Source organism: Phocoena sinus, chromosome 2 (assembly GCF_008692025.1).
Source record: "Phocoena sinus isolate mPhoSin1 chromosome 2, mPhoSin1.pri, whole genome shotgun sequence".
Taxonomy (NCBI): Eukaryota; Metazoa; Chordata; class Mammalia; order Artiodactyla; family Phocoenidae; genus Phocoena; species Phocoena sinus.
Genome location: NC_045764.1, coordinates 169176730 through 169196108, shown reverse-complemented (window position 1 = coordinate 169196108; position 19379 = coordinate 169176730). Strand labels below are relative to the sequence as shown.

General features: G+C 53.7%; 1 protein-coding gene across 3 annotated transcripts in view; it reads left to right on the top strand.

Moving 5' to 3' along the window:
• The window catches only part of SYNE3 (spectrin repeat containing nuclear envelope family member 3), a 93990-nt gene that overhangs the window by 33566 nt on the left and 41045 nt on the right, over positions 1-19379 (top strand). For all 3 annotated transcript variants that reach the window (XM_032624001.1, XM_032624002.1, XM_032624000.1), the window contains exons 2-4: positions 4695-4852; positions 12836-13008; positions 14297-14606. In XM_032624001.1, the coding sequence (XP_032479892.1) occupies positions 4709-4852; positions 12836-13008; positions 14297-14606 (627 nt within the window). In that variant the 5' untranslated portion in view covers positions 4695-4708. The remainder of the gene's footprint in view (positions 1-4694; positions 4853-12835; positions 13009-14296; positions 14607-19379) is intronic.

The following is a 19379-nucleotide window of genomic DNA, read 5'->3' as shown; positions in this document are numbered from 1 at the left end:
CCTGCCGAGTATAAAGGTCGTTACTACCTGACCCTTTACAAAAAAAGTGTGCTCACCACTGTATAAAACGTCCCCAGGACCACCTCCTTTGGAGTTTCCATGTGGCCCTGGGAGGCTACTCACCTCGGCCTGCCTTAGAGGGGCCACGATGCTGGAAGGGGTGCTCTGAACTGGCTGAGGAGGGGGGTCCGTGGGGAGAGAAGGGGACCAGGGCCCAGACCAGGCTGACAGTCTGAGGGCGGAGGCTGGTGCATAGGCCCCAGCTGGCCTGGCTCACAGAGATCTCAGTAATATGGACCCTTCCAACCCACAACCTCAAAGACCCTCAGAGACCCTCTGTTCAACACTCACAGTGTGCAGATGGGGAAACTGAGGCCCAGAGAGGCAAAGGCGTGCCCAGGGCAAATGTGCAGATTCCAAGCCCAGGGCTGTTTCTCCTACTTTCCCTGTCACATTTTGGAAGGCTTCCCACCCTGCTCAGCCCAGTACTATGGATCATTTCCTTGGCTTATTTGTTCTTTCAGTCGACATTAATGAAGGGCTGGTAACTTGACGCTCCAGCACTGGGGTGCAGAGGTGGAAAGGCAGCAGGAGAGGAGGTGGCCTGCCCAGAAAATATAGTCGGTGGTCACGATGCTCTGGGGTTCCACGCCGGACAGCAATGCTTGGGGGAGGGGGCTCGCTTCTAGAAGAGGGAACAGAGGTCATTGTCTTGGCTGTGTCAGAGAGGCGCTAAGAACTGCACATCTGCCCTGGGGTTGGCTGTGAGGAGGCACGGCAGGAAGCAAGGCTGGAAACAGGGTCACGCTCAGGGCTTGGGGGTCGGTCAGAAGACTGCTGCAACGTATCTTTTAAACAGGGCAATGGTCAGCTGGATTTGTGTTTTAGGAAACCCCCTCTGGTTCCCGCCCGGAGAAGGGATGGGAAGAGGGCCGGAAGCTGTTGCAGTCGATTGAGGAAACGGAGGGAAATCCATGATGTTCCTGGTGAGGGATGCGAAGGAGGGATGTCTTCCTGGTCCATAAACCAATTATGAGTGGGCTTTTCTTGAGCTGCTCATTTGCTTTTAAACTTTAAACTTTTAAACTTGTGTAAGGAAGCAGGCTCTCCTTTCCATCAGTTGTGGATTCTAAGCCAGGTCCATGGACTGACAGGGGGCTATGGATAGAATTGCTACTGACCTCTAACTGACGGTAATTTCTTCAGTTATGCAGGAGGCAAAACAAAATCAAAGCCTACTCTGTTATTAGCAGTGGCTGTAACTTCGTCACATATATTTTTATGTTGCGCTGCAGTCATCGCAGATTTCTTGAAATGGGTTTTATGCCCATCAGTACTTCAAAATTCCAGTAGTTATTAGACCCATTGTCATTAGATCTTGTGATTTAATGTGTTGTAAGGTAGTGTGTGGGGTGTGGGGGGGGTGTGTGTGATAAATTCGATTTTTGATATTTTGATAACTATGTTTTAATATGATTGGTTTCCTTTGTAATTCTTGCAGTTTATTCTCGGCATTTAAAGACTTTATTCCAAGAAGGGGTCCACAGTAAAAGTCTATCCCCCTCCCCTCAAATCCCCCACCCTGGTTTGCAGTTCATCCACCTGCAGCCCACACAGGCGTTCAATGTGCAGCTTCTCTTCTGGAAGCTTCTTCTTTTTTTTTTTTTGCAATACGCGGGCCTCTCACTGTCGTGGCCTCTCCCGTTGCGGAGCACAGGCTCCGGACGGGCAGGCTCAGCAGCCATGGCTCACGGGCCCAGCCGCTCCGCGGCATGTGGGATCTTCCCGGACCGGGGCACGAACCCGTGTCCCCTGCATCGGCAGGCGGACTCTCAACCACTGCGCCACCAGGGAAGCCCCCTGGAAGCTTCTTGAGGCAGAGGTGGTGCCCACTTATTCGCTTCTGTGGCATCTGGCCTAGCTAGAAGTGCGTGTTTAATTCCTGTGTGTTTCACTGACTTGCAATGAAGTGGTTTGGTAGCACAGGCCAAGAGGCCCTGGTCTCTTGAACTCTGCCGGCAGCTTCACCACGCTGACAGTTAGTGGTCCCCCATCTGAGGTTAGAAGCCCCCATCTGAGGCTGATCCGTGGGTCTGAGGTCCACCCGAGTCCCGCCCCACCCTGCCGGACCCCTAGTGTTCCATTTGAGTACCTTGGGGTCTCCAAACCATCACACCTCCCAGGCCCTGGGCATTTCCAACTGCAAGAAGGGTTCTCCAAACCTCGCTGCCTCTGGGTGTTTAGAGCACCCACCCCCCTCCGCATCCTGTCATCCGAAACCCTGGGAGCTAGTTTCGGCTCCTCCCATTCATCGCTTTGTAAAAAATAAAAGCTGAGCTTTTGGAAGCCAATCAAGTCACACACTAGACGAGAGATTAAAGCCACAATGAACCAATTTAAATGCCTGTGCATTCTAACAGTGCTTTTCAAACGAAGCATTCAAAGGCAGGGAGTGGCTGCAGGGAACGTATTAAGTTGTTAGAAAAACATCGAAACATCTCCGGAAGAAAATTGGGAGACTGAGCTCTGAGGACCGAGGTCCCAGAAGGAAGCCCACCCTGGGGTCACCCACTCCCTTCCCCTCGCTGGTGGCGTCCTTCCCCTCTCCCAGCGTGCATCGTGCAATCCCATGGCAGAGCTGCCAGTGCAGGGGTAGAGGTGAAGGGCGGGATGCCCACATTCCCAGTCAACGCCTGTTGTACGACCAACTGATGATTGAGAAAAAGGGGCCAACAGACAATTCAGCCAATGTTAAGAAGTTACTTGGATTTTTTTTTTATTTTAAAGTAACGATTGCCCTTTCTGGAAAATTCACAAAGTGCCTAAGAGGAAAAATAGGGAAACAGAAAAACTTCCAACTGTAATTCCACCAACCAGACAATGGTCCTTAACCGCGTGGCCTCCAAAGACACGGTGCCAGGAAAAGCGAGGCCCGAGGTCATGTGGGATGCTTCTTCAGCCACTTGCCCACACCCTTCTCTCTGATTCATCACATGGGCATTGGTTTTTGTTTGTTTGTTTGGACTACTTCACGTGGCTTGCGGGATCTTAGTTCCATGACCAGGGATCAAACCCATGCCCCCTGCGATGGAAGTGCGAGTCCTAACCACTGGACCGCCAGAGAAGTCCCTACATGGGCATCGTAATGGCGAGATTTCCCAGCCTTTTTCTACGAGCATGTTTTTTTGTGGTTGTTTTGTTTTGTTTTTATTAGCTGTAGAGCCTGGGCTACTAAGTATAAATTTTGTTGCATTTTTGGATATTATCATTAGAGCCTAAGTATTCTCCATCACAAATTCATTTCAAGCCTACTTTTTATTGGCTGCATAATATTCTTTTTTTTTTTTTTTGCGGTACGCGGGCCTCTCACTGTCGCGGCCTCTCCCGTTGCGGAGCACAGGCTCCGGACGCGCAGGCTCAGCGGCCATGGCTCACGGGCCCAGCCGCTCCGCGGCATGTGGGATCTTCCCGGACCGGGGCACGAACCCACGTCCCCTGTATCGGCAGGCGGACTCTCAACCACTGCGCCACCAGGGAAGCCCGGCTGCATGATATTCTGAAGTGCAAGTGTGTGATACTTTCCTTAACTAATTTCCTATTGTTGGGCATTTGCGTTGTTCCTAGTTTTGTTTTGTTTTGCCTTTTTAACAAATTCTGTGGTTGGTTTTGGGTGCATGACGCTTTATCCCAACGCTGGGCTATTTCAGCATCAGCAGAGGGTTTACTCTGTGCTAGGCATTGTGGGAGATTGGAGGATAAACTAGACACAATCCTTTCACCTAAGATGCAGATATAAATAACTTTAATCCAAAGTCGGTTATAGTTGCCGTAAGCAGACAACTAGAACTGAAATACAGAAGAGTTTTTCCTGGACCTAATGGGATTTTAAGAAAGTTACATGAGAAAATCTGAGGCCTTGTATCCGCAGCTAGAAGGTAAGGGAAAGAGAGGAGGGGACAGGATAGCAAAGCGGTTGGTTTAGCTGGGAGACCCGTGCCAGGAGGCGGGCATCCCCGAAGGCAGTGGGTCTCAGTTCAGATGCTAGGTCAGTAGATTGTCAGTGGCTGCCAAGAGGTAGGTGGTGCGTAGCTCAGTGGAAACACTTAGGAACATCTGCCAGGGACCCAGGTTTGGTGGAGAAGTAGCCACGAGACACGGGGCTCACCGGGCCATCCCCAACCTGAGCTATTAATTTCAGGTGAGATTCAGGGGCTGGCGTCAGCCTGGCCAATGCCCAAAAACTGTGTTTCTTAGGTTGAGGCTTTTTGATCCATTCAGATCAAGGTTCAGTGTCTGTCACAGACATCTCTGCCTGTGTGTGTTTTAGGATCCACTTTTGGAGGGGTTTCCAGCCAAAAAGACAGGAGAGAGTCGGCCCTGAGTGCCAAGCTAGCGTCAGAGGGGAGCAGGGAATCTGAGACAAAGGGAGTCTTTGCCAACCGGGCACCCCGGGCCCGCTCTCCCTGCCCAGCCCCCGGAGAGGCCAGACCTGTTTCCCTTCTCGGCCCATTTCCAGTCCTTTGGCTCTCTGACAAACACGATCTCCTCTGGCTGTTGGCACCGAAGCTGGAGCATCGGGAGGGTGCTGGGGGTGGAGGGCGAGCCCCATTCCCAGGGTCAGGCTCCCCGACACAGCTCGCCTTCCCCTCGCCCTCCTCACCTGTGTGCCTGACCTCGTGTGGTCCTGTCTTCAGCCCCTGCAGGTGCCATGACCCAGCAGCCGCAGGAGGGCTTCGCCAGGAGCATGGGGGACGCCCAGGAGTGGATGAAGGCTGTGCAGGAGCGGCTGCAGATCAATGACAACACCCAGGGGCCCCGCGCAGCCCTGGAGGCCAGGCTGCGGGAGACCGAGGTATGCAGAGACCATGGCCTTGATAACCCTGTGGCCTTGGCCCGGTCCCTCCCTCTCAGGCCTCAGGTTTCCCAACTGTTGCATGGCAGAGTGGACTAGACGGGTGTTTCTCAAAGTCTGATGTCTTTGAACCTCCTGGGGTTTAAGTGCAGGTTGTGATCCAGGAGCTGGAGGTGGACCCGAGATGTGATATCTCTGACGTGCTCTCGGTGACACCTTTGCTGGGGGTCCTAGGATCACACTTCCATTGTAAGGGTCTGACTCTCCCATCCTGGAAGGGGGCACCATGCAGCGGGATGGTCTCCACCCCCAGGTGGCCCAGGCCCTGCTTCCTGCCCCTTCTCTGCTTCTCTGCAGCTGAGGCCCCTCCCTTGGCTCTTATAGGGCTGGAGTCCAGCTGTACCCTGACCTGGCACAAGGCAGAGGCTCAGTGCTACCCTGACCGGAAGGGCCGATGCCCAGTGCCTGGCCCAGCACTGTGGTGCCCCCCACCTGAGGTCATCTGCTCTGGGCCAGGGGCCAGGGGGAAGAACTCTAAGAGTCAGAGACCTGGGTTGTAGTCTCCACGCTGATCTAAAGTGCTGTGTGACCTCGGCCACATCCCTGTCCCTCTCTGGGCCTCAGTTTCCCATCTGTAAGTAAAGCAGTTGACTTAACGTCTCTCAGGTCATATCCATTGGGATATGCCACAATTCTAATTTATCACCTAACAATGGTTGCTTTACTTAAGGGGAGGCTTACCTCTTCCTGCGCAAACTGACCCCCCAACAGGCTAGAAATAGAGCTGACCCCACACCCACTTCCCTGTGTCTTGTCTTTTCTTTCTTTCTCCTTTTTTTTTTTTTTTTTTGGGCTGTCTTATTGATTTTGCACATTTTATTGAAAATATCTAAAGCTCTTTTTGGAAGCGGACAGTTAAAATTAAGAATCGATATCACCTTTTCAGGGCCAACGGCTTAAGTGTCACCACACAGTATGAAGAAGGACCCAGGGTTTGCATTTTAAAAGTGGGGAAACTGGGTCTTGGAGCGGTCTGGTGACTTGCTCAAGTTGAAAAGGTCTCTGGGGAGGACACTCCACCCTGGAATTCTGGTCTTCTGACTCCTTTTCAAATATGCTTTCTGCTTCCCTACAGCATCGTGTACTTCTATAAAATCGTGCCTGCCAGCGTCAGGGTGCAGGGTGCTGTGGTTTCTCAGGCATTCTGTTTAGTAGAACAGCTCACTGGACTGGAGGGAGGACAGGCTTTGGCGTCTGGAAGTCCTGGGTTCAAATCCCAGCTCTGCTTCCTGCTGGCCCTGTGACCCCACTGGACCTGTCTTCACTTCCCTTCTGGAACGGGTGAAGCTCATTGTGTCAGGATGCTGACTTTGAGAGGGTGGGTCACAAGCTGCCTTGAGGAGGCGTTTGTTGCTGATGGATGTTAACATAGAGAAAGCCCTGTACTACCTGTGAGGCTGGATGTAAATGACCTGAGTTGACAGTGACAGTGGCACCCTCTCTATTCCCCCTCCCCCACCCCCAGTCCCCTCCAATGTCTTCTGGCATTTCCTGTCATCCCAGTTGCCCTCAGATTAGTCCTTCCCAGTCCTTCACTGGTCGGACCCCAGAGGATCTGAGACCCTCCACTTTGAGTCACGATTTCCGTCAGCCTCCCCTGTGCCAGGCCTCGAACCCTTGGGATGCCAGGTGATGGTGCCTGGTCCCTGCCCTCAGGGAACTCCTCCCAGGTAGGCACAGAGACTCCCGCTTGTCCCAGTGGGAAAGGTCCCCCATCCCTGCTCGACCTCCCTCTTGGTGTGACACCATCCTAGCACACACCACCCTGGACCACTTGTCCTTTTGTAGCAACCATGAACAGATACTTGATGCAGTTGATGAGAGCCCTGCCCAGGGGACCATCACGGCAGAAAGGAGGGGTGACCACTCTTGAGTGGCCCGGTCAGAGGCGTCTCAACTGGACGGTGAAGTGAGTGGAGAACCCAGGGTACACGGGGAGCCCCGAGGAGGTCACGACCCCGGGTCTAGAGGGTCAAGAGAGGCCTCTGGGGACAAGGGTCTTTACTGCTGAGGCTTGAATGAGGAGTTAGCCAGACTCGAGGATCCAGGGGGAGGGGAGGGAAGGGACTCCAGGCAGAGCAAACATAATAGGAAAATCACTGGAGGTGGGCACAGCTGGGGGCACATGTGGGACACCCCCGATGTTGGTGTTGGGACAGCATCAACCATCAGGGAGAAGCAGGGGCCAGGGCCAGAGAGGTGGGGAGGGGTCAGCGGTTCCAGAGCCTGGAACAGGGAGCCAAGGAGGACCCCTCCTGTGTAACAGAGCGGGTGAAGGGTTGGAGATTTGGAAGGTCAGGGGCAAGCCTGGTGAGGAGAGGAGTTGACAGCCAAAGCCCCTTCTCTTGTCAGTCTTGGCCTCTGTCATCATCGTCATTATTATTGTCACCAATATTCATTATCAAAAGATGACTCTGCCCGGTCACTGAGAGAAGGGAGCTGACATTCATTCATCGTGGTGTATTGTCCCCACTTTTCAATAGTGAAATGGATCCCTAGACACAGAGATGGGCCAGAATGGAAGGAATGGATCTTGTTAGGGCTTGGACCCAGGGCTGAGTTCAGAGCATCGCTGACCGTCCCCGTGTGGGGTCCTGGGGCGGTGGAAGGGGTGAGGCGCACCCTACGCTCGGGTTCACGGCATCACGGGGACAGGCACACACTTAATCCTGCAGTCGCACAAGTATGTACGAGGTGCATCCCTAACATGGGTCTCGTGAAGTTATTCTCCTCCTCTAAAACCTTCTATGGCTCCCCACTGCCTGCGAGAGAAAACCCAGCTTCACCTGGCATCAAACGTCCTCCACTACCTATCTGCCACACCCTCTTCTGCAGCCTCAGCTTCCCCCTCTAGCTGACCTCCCAGGCACACATCCTCTCCCGCTGGCAGAAAACCTCCTAGATTTCCTATCACCAAACCTTTGTGTGTGCTGTTGCCTCTAGTTGGAATGCCCTTTCGTTCGGGTCTGGGTGTGCATGTGAAATGAAACGTCCCCTCGTCCACGTGTCTTTCCTAACCCCTTCCCCCAGCCCCAGCCCCAGCTCCTGGCAGCCCTGCACAGCACTTGCTGTCTTAGCGCGCTAATCCCTTTGGACCTTGCACCATTTGCTGACAGCTTATTACCCCCTGGTGGTGGGTCTGGCTTTGTTAGGCGAAGGCAAGGGCGGCCCTTAGGAAGAGCTGTTGGCAAGGCCAAGGTGACCGGGTTCTGGAAGCCGAGGGAGCACTTCCATCAGGTGAGCCCTCAGGGATTTGGCCTGGAGCCTAGGTCAAGGGAGCCGTGTCCTGGGTGCCCCACCACCGTGCTCTCCTACGGGGCTCAGACCCGCTTGTTTTCTGTGTGCTTTGACGTTTCAAAACCAGTTTTGCAATAAGAAAACATTTCACCCTTGTCCTCTGGTGAAAGGAAGCAGCTAGAACCTTCTCCACCTGCTGGCCTGTGGGACCTGCCCTGGGGCTGGGGTCTCCCATGCGATCCCTCCACCAGCTCAGTGACGCATGTCCCAAGCGCCTGTTGGCTAGAGTGACCAAGATATGAGTTCTGATCCAACTCTGAAGCTTAGTAGCTGTGTGGCCAGGAGCGGGTCCCATGCCCTCCTGCCACCTCATTTTCCCAGCTATAAAGTGTAGGAAGAACCCCCGGCAGGGACCGGTCACTGAGAGAAGGCCTCTGGGGACAAGTGACTTCACTGCTGAGGTTTGAATGAGGAGTTACAGGATGGGGGTCCAGGGGGAGGGGAGGGAGGAGCCTGGGGGAGGGGGAGAGCTGGGGTCTGGGGCCTGCAGGCCTGGGTTCACTCCGGCTGTGGCACCTGGGGAGAATTTCCAGGGCCTTCTGAGCTTCAGCTTTACTCCTGGGGAAAGTGCTAGTTGCCACCTTGCAGGAGGGTGGGCAGATTGAGGCCAATGCCTTACTGGTGCACTTGGCAAAGTGTAGGGCACGCTGGCAGAGCCAGTGGAGAAGGTTGTTTCTCGTGGTTTCGATTCAGGGACACCAGCCTGTGGACTCTCCCAGCCCACGCCGGTGCCCGCAGCAGCTGGTCTCCCAGGTCGCAGCATCTTGTCTCTTTGCCCTCCTCGGCCCTGCATTTGGGGTCTAGGCCAGGCTGTTTTCTTACTGGTTTCCAAGCCTCTTTATGGTCAGAGACATGCCACATTTCCTAGGACTTGGCTTCCAAAAGCCGGATGCCCTGAACACGCCGTGTTTTCCTAGCTTTACTGCCTCAAATGTCTGCTCAGCACTGAGGCCTGGTGCCACCGCCACCTCCTCATGAGGCCTTGGTTTGCCCACATCCCTCCTCAGAGCTCCAAGTTTGGGGTCTCTCACGGCTCTTTTACAGTCATCTGTGCTCTTGTCTGGAGACCCCCTTACAGCCTGCAAGCATCGGGCCATGTTTGTTTTCCTCCTGGACTCTAGTACCCAGCAGAGCACTCAGCATGTTACCCAGGACAGCGCCCATCTGGCCGTGACTGCGTGGAGGGAAAGCCCTGACTCACCACATTCCTCCAGCCTTCCTGAACTGCTTCTCCTCCCTGCTGAGGTTTTCCCTCCACCCAAACCCCGCCTGACTTTTGCCCTCCCTGGCTCCCTCGAATCAGAATTGCTTTGTGGCTACAGATCAATGGCCCCCTTCCCAGCTGGCTCGTGTCCCTTGCCAAGCACTCCTGGACTGTGTCCTTGCTGGGGTGGGGCTGTAGAAGAACCACGCACGAGCCGAAGAGCGGAATCATCAGGGCAGAGAAGGAGGGTGGAATCTGCTTCTCGAAGGTTGGCTTTGCCAGCTCAGCTCTAGCCTCTGGTCCCACAGCAGACATGCCTCTGGTCCCACAGCAGACATGCCTCTGGTCAATGTTTTGGTTTGGGGGCAGGGGTTTCTGCTTCAGGCCAGGTGGGGCTCATGTTCTGCCGGCCTTTGGGACTGGCCAGCTCTTCTCTCTTTGCAGTGAAGCAACAGGCTCACTCCCCTGCAAAGAGCGGTGGGTCCCCCCATCTCCCATGTTCCCCTGGTCCAGCCTGTGCTTCCCTGGCCAGGAATCAGGAGGGCAAAGGTGCAGAGGCCTAGAGGAGGTCACACCGTCAGGACCCTGGACTTTGGGAAGGGGCCCTTGTCCTCACAGGGACTTTCCAGGCTTGGCTGGTTCCTTGTGAGTGTGGCAGAGAGAGACTGAATTTCGTTTCTTCCCCAAGCTGCTGTCTCCCTTCCTTCACGGAGCTGGATTCTGACTGAGGTTAAATTGGGCAGCCCCTGTAGAGGAGACCTCGCTAACTGCTGGCAGAGAATTGTTCTGCAAAGCTAAGGTTTCTGTGGGTCCCCGGTGCCCCCACTGGTAAAACTGGAATCACCCTGGTGCCCATCTTGCCAGCTTGGGGATTGGGCATGGGGTCTACGCCACAACTCTGGGTGTCAGAGACATCAGATCCTGAATTATTCTTTCTTTTTTTTTTTTTTTTTTTTTTGCGGTACGCAGACCTCTCACTGTCGTGGCCTCTCCCGTTGCGGAGCACAGGCTCCGGACGCGCAGGCTCAGCGGCCATGGCTCACGGGCCCAGCTGCTGCGCGGCACGTGGGATCCTCCCGGACCGGGGCACGAACCCGTGTCCCCTGCATCGGCAGGCGGACTCTCAACCACTGCGCCACCAGGGAAGCCCTATTATTATTATATCTAATCAAATTAAATCTCACTGGATGGCAAGAAATTCATCCTCAGCCACGCTGGGGGACCCCTTCTTCTGAGAGGTGTGAAATGTTCTGTTCAGGGGGTGGGTCATCTTACTCAGCCGAGAACATTCCATGGTGGCCCTGGGTCTTTGGTCCACACTAGTCACTGTGGTGCCTTTGTTCGCCACTTTGCTGCCCACTGCTGAGCGGGACTTGGGGTCCCTGCTGGGCGCCTGCTGTCCCTGTTACCTGCTAGGGTCTGGCGAACCCTGCTGCTGGGCCCAGCCCTGAGCCCCAAACCAAAGCTCTTTTCCTCTGGGGGAACCTCCCTGCTCTTCACGCTACCTGCTCTACACCCCACTCAGAGCACAGAGACGGCCCTTGTAAGGAGGTTCTTTAACCTCACTCTTTGATAACACGCGTAGGCAGGGAAGTCCCTCTATACCAGGGGTCCCCAAGCCCTGGACTGGGGACCAGTACCCGTCTGTGGCCTGTTAGGAAACTGGCTGCATAGCAGGCAAACGAGCGAAGCTTCATCTGCTTCTCCCCATTGCCCACATGACGACCTGAAGCACCTCCCACCCTGCCACCACCCGTGGAAAAACTGTCTTCCACGAAACCGGTCCCTGGTGCCCAAAAGGTTGGGGACCGCTGCTCTATACTATCATCGATGTCATCATCATCGTTAACCACTGTCATACGAGGTAACAAAAAAGGACTGGGACCATTGCCCGTTTGCACGTGTTGAGGGAGGGTCTGCGGAACCGCTCAGTGGTTTATAAAGTACGCTAACATATCCATGTTCTAATTAATAGTGTTTTTGAAAAGTAATATTATAACCCTATGAGGTAGACAAAGCAGAGATTGTTATCACCATCTCTGAGTGACTGAGTGACCTGCCTGGGACCACAAAGCTGTCAGTGGGGCAGCCCTGGACACGGCAGGAGCCCCTCCCCGACCCCACCCACAGCGAAGGCTCAGATGGCCAGCCCACTGGGACATCAGTCTAAGAAAACTGACTGCCAGCCTTAGGGAGACAGGCTGGGGAACAGCTGGAGCTTTAGGCAAACGCTGTGCTGTCAGTAAATGTAATCAGAAGGTAAGCAAAAAATAGCGGTAACGGTGACTAATTTTGGAGTGATGGGAGATGCAGTGTGGGCCAGGACATGTGCTAGTGTATCTCACAATGTCACTATAACCTTGGGTGGCGTTAACCATTATCTTCCCCCATTTCATAGGCCTGGAGAGTTTAAGTACCATGACAAAGGTCACACAGGTAGTGGAGACTAGCCCTGGAATTGGAGTCTAATCTTATTTTGACTGCAGAGACCAAGCTTTAGTTGCCAAAGAACTAGAATAATAACAGTGAATAATGACAACGGCTAATGTTACCAGATAACCTACTATTTGCCAGGCGTTGTGTATCAGCCTTGGTCCTCCAAGAAGCCAAGGCCAAGGTGAGGTTAGATATGCAAGACGTTTAATAGGGAACCATCTGTGAGAGAAAATGGGACGGGAACCCGGGGTGGCTGGGAGGGACACGGTCCGTCCCATGCAGGTCCGACCCTGAGTCTGGGAGAGCAGGGAGAATCTTGGACTGCTGGGTGGTTCTCAGGGAATTTGGCAAGGCCGTGGGGCATCCCGAGTTAGTCACCCGTCAGAGGAGCCCAGTGTCCTGTAGTAACGGGCCTGCCTTCATGTTCCTGTTTGGTCACTGGTGGCAACAGCTGAGGGAGCGAGGCCTTGGTGCCAACTGCAAACTCAGAGGTAATTCCGAGCCTCGGCGGGGGACCTGGGCCAAGCCCACTCCCTGCAGTGGGCCTGAGAGGCAGATTCTCATGGCGCCACACGCTGGGACATGCACTTTACATGCATTTTCTCAGTTAATTCTGGAACAAAAAAAAAATCTGAGAGCTGAGTACTACTATACACCCACTTTACAGACAAGAAAACCAAGGCCAGGGAAGTAATGAAACTTTTCTGGGTTCACGCAGCGGGAAACAGGCCCATCGGGGAAGGGAGGGCACTCCTATCATCAGACAGCTCTGGGCGGTTCTTAATCTCCATCGCCACTCGCTCCCACCCCAGAGCCCTTAGCAGCCTGCCCAAGGTCACAGAAGAAGGGGCAGGGGCTGCGATTCGAACCCCAGCTCCTCTGGTCTCAAAGTCCTGCCTCTTTCCATGTCTTGCCACTGTCTTCCCAAGGCTCTGCCTGTTGGCGTGTTGTCTAACTCCTGGGAACTGGCTTTGTGTCCACAACAGAAAATATGCCAGCTAGAGCCAGAGGGCCGCGTGAAGGTGGACGTGGTGCTGCGGGCGGCCGAAGCCCTCCTGGCATGCTGCCGTGAGGACCAGAAGCCCGAGATCCTGGCCCGGCTGAGGGACGTCAAAGCGCAGTGGGAGGAGACGGTCACCTACATGACCCACTGTCACAGGTAGGGTGGCTGGGTACCTTTCCGGGCCTCTGTCTGCAGCTGCTGCCGACCCTCCGTGCCCACCACCACGCTGGCCTGGGGCCGCTGCCCAAGGGACGTTTCTTCGGTCCTGGGATTAGTGGGAACAGGATTGCTCTCTTGGGATGTCAGTCAACCCTGCCTGCCTCTTTCTAATTATAATCAAGCTTAATGAGGATAATAGACGGTGGGAGCCCATCGTGTTTTGCCAACAACTAATTCTCGGTAGACTTGTGGCGTGTGCATCCTCCAGCAGAAAGGCCAAATGGCCCCGGTGGGTAAGAAGGCCTGTTGCCTTGCTAGCGCTTTAGCCCAGATTCTCTGCTTGTACCAGGGAGCCAGGTCAGGGGTGGGGGCTTTGCCTGACCTGGGATGGCCTCTTGGCTCTGCTGGTTACTTGCTGTGTGGCCTTGGGAAAGTTACTCGACCTCTGAACCTCAGGCGCCTCATCTGGACAATGGGTATAGTCAAGTGTTTCCTGAAGGTTTTCAGGAGGATGGCGGGGGATAGCGAATGTCGAGAGCCAGGCACAGCGCTTGGCACACAGGAGGTCCTCAGTGGGCAGGAACTGCCATTATCTTCTCCGTCTTTATGAAACCAGAATGTTGAGTGGACCGGGGGGACTTTACACAGTGTTTTCTGCTTTTCAAACTCTTTCACTTGGAATTCCAAAGGAAGTAGCTTGATGTTGGCTGGACCGATAGGGCCATCTCCACGTTACAGACGGGGAAACTGAGGCGGGTGCAGAGGCAGGGTAATGCAGCGAGTTCATGGCACGCCTGGAACCCATGCACGGGCCCCAGCCCTCTGTCCCCGCTGAGCGGTGACGAGCCCACAGATCCTATTGTACTCTGCAAATGAAGAGACACACTCCCCGTGGCAGCCTTCTCGTGACTGCTAGTGGGCACCCACGTGGTAAGAGCCAGGTGACGTGTGTGGAGTCCCAACACCAGAGAGAAACAACCGGGGGCATCGTCGTGTACCACTAATAGGAATTTGGGGCTAGAATTTGGGGTCTTGGTGGCTAAGGGCATCAGCAGGCTGGGGGCTCTCAGAGCAGGTCTGGAATCTGAGACACCCTGATCATTAGCCCCGTGGAGCTTGTTTCCCAGACGGGAGGGTCTTGTCTATCAGGACCGGGGTGAGGCCCGAGAGGGTGTCCTTGTGCCCCCTCCCGCAGCCCCCCAGTACCGGGGAGGGGGCAGCGGCATGGCCTCCCCGCCCATGAGCCTGGTGGGGGGATGCTCATGGCCGTGGCCTCTGCCTACAGCCGTATTGAGTGGGTGTGGCTGCACTGGAGCGAGTACCTGCTGGCCCGGGATGAGTTCTACCGCTGGTTCCAGAAGATGACGGTGGTGCTCGAGCCCCCTGTGGAGCTGCAGCTGGGCCTGAAGGAGAAGCGCTGGCAGCTGAGCCACGCCCAGGTGCTGCTTCAGAACGTGGACAATCAGGCCATGCTCCTGGACCGGCTGCTGGAGGAGGCGGCCTCCCTGTTCAACAGGATCGGAGACCCCAGCGTGGACGAAGACGCGCAGAAGAAGATGAAAGCCGAGTACGACGCGGTGAAGACCAAAGCCCAGGTGGGTGTCTTCACCCCTCCATCCGTCACCTGCTCCCATCTACCCGTCCAGCCACTCGTTTGCTCCCTCACCATCCATCCATCCATCCATCTACCCACCATCTACTATCCACCCACCCGACACCACTCACCCACCACCATCCACCCATCTCCCCACCCTCCTATCCAACTGTCTACCCACTCACCCATCTATCTCCCCTCTAAACTAACTACTAAATCCCTTATTTACTATCTACCCACTCACCACTCCATCCACCACGAAATCCCTTATTTACTATCTACCCACTCACCCCTCCATCCACTTACCTACCCATCCATCCATCCATCTCCGCACCCTCCTATCCATTTGTCTACCCACTCACCCATCTATTTCCCCTCTAAACTAACCACCAAATCTCTTATTTACTATCTACCCACTCACCCCTCCATCCACTTACCTACCCATCCACCCATCCATCTCCCCACCCTCCTGTCCATCTATTTACTCACTCACCCATCTACCTCTCCACTAACCTAACTAGATCTCCTATTCCTCTCTCCAGCCACTTAATCACCCACCCATCTATTCATTGACCTACTCATCAACTCACCTATGTACTCTTCACATACCCATGTACTCATCCATCTCTCCACTATCTACTACCCACCGTTTACCCGTTCACCCACTTACTTACTCACTATCTACTTGTCACCCATCCCTTATCCACTCACCCAAGCATTATATAACTACCTACCTGTCAATCTTCCACCTACCCATTCACCCACCCCTCCACCATCTATCCACCCATTGACACATTATCTACTATCTGTGTGGCCAGCGTTGTTCATGCTTAATACACATGTGGGTACTTAGTAAGTGTTTGTTGACTGACTGACTGATGGACTTTGAGGTTCACTTCCACCCAGCTCCCCTCCCCTCTCCCTCCCTCCTTCCTTCCTTCCCTCCCTCCTCCTGCCCTTTAGTCCTTCTCCTTTCCTTTCCTCCTCTGCTCTCTTTTGTCCTTCCCCCAATTCCTCTGCCCATTCTTTGTCCCCGTCTCTCACCTCATTCTTGCCTTGGTTTAAACAGTCCATTGAGTTATTAAGTTCAATTTTGTTTCAAGAAATTCTATTTGGTTTTGTATTATATCCATCATTCTTTTTTTTTCTTCTTTTTTTTTTTTTAAATTTACTTATTTTATTTATTTATTTTTTAGTGCATTGGGTCTTCGTTGCTACACGCAGGCTTTCTCTAGTTGCGGGGAGCGAGGGCTACTCTTCGTTACGGTGTGTGGGCTTCTCATCGCGGTGGCTTCTCTTGTTGCGGAGCATGGGCTCTAGACGCGCGGGCTTCAGTAGTTGCAGCATGCGGGCTCAGTAGCCGTGGCTCACGGGCTCTAGAGCGCAGGCTCAGTAGTTGCGGTGCACAGGCTTAGTTGCTCTGCGGCACGTGGGATCTTCCCGTACCAGGGCTCGAACCCGTGTCCCCTGCGTTGGCAGACGGATTCTTAACCACTGCGCCACCAGGGAAGCCCCTCTTGTTTTCATTGTCCTTTTTCTCTTAAACTTGGCACTCCTCTCAGGTACGGATTCTATCTGTAGTCATTTTAATTGTACACATTTTATAATCGTCAGGCTGCTCAAGTAGCTGAAGTTCCTGGCTTGATGCTGCCGTCTGTTGGGTCTCCTGACATGGTGGATCATTTCCCTGGAGACTTCGTAATTCTGAGCTGTGAGCTTATCCTATTTGGGGTCTTATCTGCAGAAGCCCGTGGTTGGGCCTGGCCCTCAGAGAGCTTGTGTTTTCTTCAGCCAGGCTACCATGGGAACTTACCTTCAGGGTTCCTATTGAGTGTCACTGAAATGTTTTGCGGGTTCCTAAATCAAGTGGGTTCTCTGCATTTGAACCCTAAGTTCAAATGATGCAAGAGGCTCCGGGCTCCATACCCTGGAAGGTGACTACCTTTTCATTTGTCTTTTCAACCAGAGCCCAGACTGAAATACATATGCTTCTGTCTTGTATTGCGCTGGTGGGAAGGTTTTTTCTCTAGTTCACCCTTTGACAGAGGGGGAGTCCCCTGAGTATTCTGCCTTTTTGCCGTGGTCTCTGCCCCCCTGGGCCCAGAGTCTTACCTCCTCCTCCAACCTGAGCATTAAACCCAAGAAGACGTCAAGCACACGTGTGGGTTTAGCATCCCGGTTTCCATAGCATCTTTGCATCTGGTCCACGGGATATCTCTTACCTTGGTGTGTGCGGTGTGTGCGTGGTTCTGCATTTAAATGATGCTTGTCACATTTTATCCAGCATTTCTGGCTGGCTACGGTGGAAGGGTATTCAGCTCTCCCATGTTGCTGGAGGTGGAAGTCTCCTGGGTCCTTCAAGTTATGGGAAATGGTTCTGTAATAAGCAGAGATCTGAGAAACTTTGAGTAGGAATAGGACGCTGGCCCCAGAATGCTTGGAAAGGGACCTGGGTTCCAGCCAGGCTCTGCTGCGTCCCAGCTGTGTGGCCTCGGGGTACTCACCCTACCTGGAGCCAGGGTGTAGGACTGAATGAGTTTGCATGTGAGCTCTTTGAAATTGGCAGGCATTTTCCCAGAATAAAGGATGACTTGTGCTCTCGGTAGCAGTGAGAAGAAATAGCCACAACAAGGGTGTCTGCCACGTATCAGGTGCTCGGAGCCCTTCATTGAATGAATGAGAACCCTGCCCCTGCAGCAGGGAGGCTCGGAGGACAGGCAGGCGGGGTGGAGCTTGGCTCTCAGAGCTGTAGCCAGCTGGCCCTCCCTCACGGCATCCAAGCGTCTAGAGCCTGCTTAACAGCAATTCTCTCTCCAGGTCTGCCCCACGGACTCAGGCAGGGGAGGTGCCTGGCCCATGGCCTCCTTGCTGCTGTGACTTTACAAGAAACACTCGTGCAGGAAATGGAAAGTGGTTTTGTGTGTGTGTGTGTGTGTGTGTGTGTACACGCGTGTGTGTGGAAGGGGCATGCCTGGGGCACCGGTGAGCACCAATTCTAAGAAACGATCACCTCAGAGATTCTCATCGTCCCTCCGGGGAACCCTCCCCTCACTGGATCCAAAAATTCATAGAAATCACAAATCTTATGGGCGAATGCTATCTTTTCCTAGTCCCTTCATGTCTTTGACCTCATTTGAGCCTCCCAACCTTCTTATGTGGTAAGTAGAGAAGGTGTGACTGGGCCCTTTTTTAAAATTTTGACTTAAAAAATAATCTACAGATAAACAACAAGGTCCTACAGTATAGCACAGAGGACTATATTCAGTATCCTGTGATAAACCACAATGGAAAGGAATACGAAAAAGAATGTATGTATCTATATAACTGAATCACTCTGCTGTATACAGAAGAAATTAACACAACATTGTAAATCAACTATACTTAAATAAAAATAATAATAATCTAAGGGTCAGATACCCCTGGCCCATCAGAAAGAACCGGAAGTCCTAGGCGACTCCCTGTGTGGGGTCCTCCTTTGGTGGTTGCCCCGGGTCCTGGGTGAGTTGCTGCACCTGTGTCCATCAGGGGAGATCAGGGGCCGCCAGAGCTCCTGTGGGTCCAGCTCAGAAAGTGGACACAGTGGTACATGGGAGGTTTCGAGCCCCTGGATGAGGGAGCAGGTTGTTTCCAAGGGTTTTCCTGAGGCGGAGCCCAGCTGGCAGCATCCTGGGGACAGGAGCCTGGGGGCTCTGCCTGTGATGGAGGGGTGGGGGGAAGCTGCCGCCCTGGCAGAAGCCTTCCGAGTTGTCAGACGGGCTGGTGAATTTTGACCTCAGTGTGGAAACTGGGGGGTGTGCAGGGTGACTGGACCCTATGAGAGAAGGCAGCTCAGTTTGGCCTTTTGAGCTGTTGGCTGAAGCTCACAGACCCTTGGTTTTCTGCTCCTGGCTGCCAGAGGTTTGGGAGCTGTGTTCTAACTCACAGGGAGCCCGGTTAGCTCTTGGGATGGGGTTGGGGGTAGGGGTGGTGAATGGGGAGCTGTTTCTTGTCTCTCCCAGAGCCGGCAGTAGAAGATTGAAAGGCGGTATGAGGGAGAGGCCAGGGCAGGCCCCTACAGAGCCTCTGAAGTTATACTCAAACTGTCATGTGAATGTACATTTTGTTGGTGAGAACAGTCATAGCTTCCAGATGATGCCATGACCTTCAGAAGACAGAAGCTACTGAGAGGGGCGAACTTTTATATCACCCTTAGCAAGAGTCCTCTTCAGTAAAATAGGATATAGCTTCCCCAACGTCAGCCTCCCGGGGCATACCCCATACTAGGCCTTCCAGCCCCAGACGAAAGGAAGACACTCTGGCTCCACCCTAAGCAGGGTGAGGGACACTGCATGTCCAGTAGCCCTCAGAGATTCTTGGTAGCCCGGATGCCTCCTGGTCCCCTGCTCTGTACATTTGATGGAGGTCTCACCTTGCACTAAAGTCAGACGAGAAAGCCACCCTGAGGCAGGCAACTGAAATCCTCCCACCCCAGTGAGAGTAGGAGAGCCATGCAGGGATCCCTAGAGGTCCAGGCCTATTCTCAGGGTGGGAAGGGTCCCTGGGATATTGTCTTAGTCTGCTCGGGTGGACAGAACATAATACCATAGACTTGGTGGCTTAAAAAACAGGAATTTGTTTCTCACAGTTCTGGAGGCTGGGAAGTTTGAACTCTAGGTGTCAGCAGATTTGGTTCCTGGTGAGGGGCCTCTTCTTGGCTTGAAGATGGTGGCCTTCTTGCTGTGTCTTCACACGCTGGAGAGGGAGGGTCAGCAAGCTCTCTGGTGTCTGTTCTTAT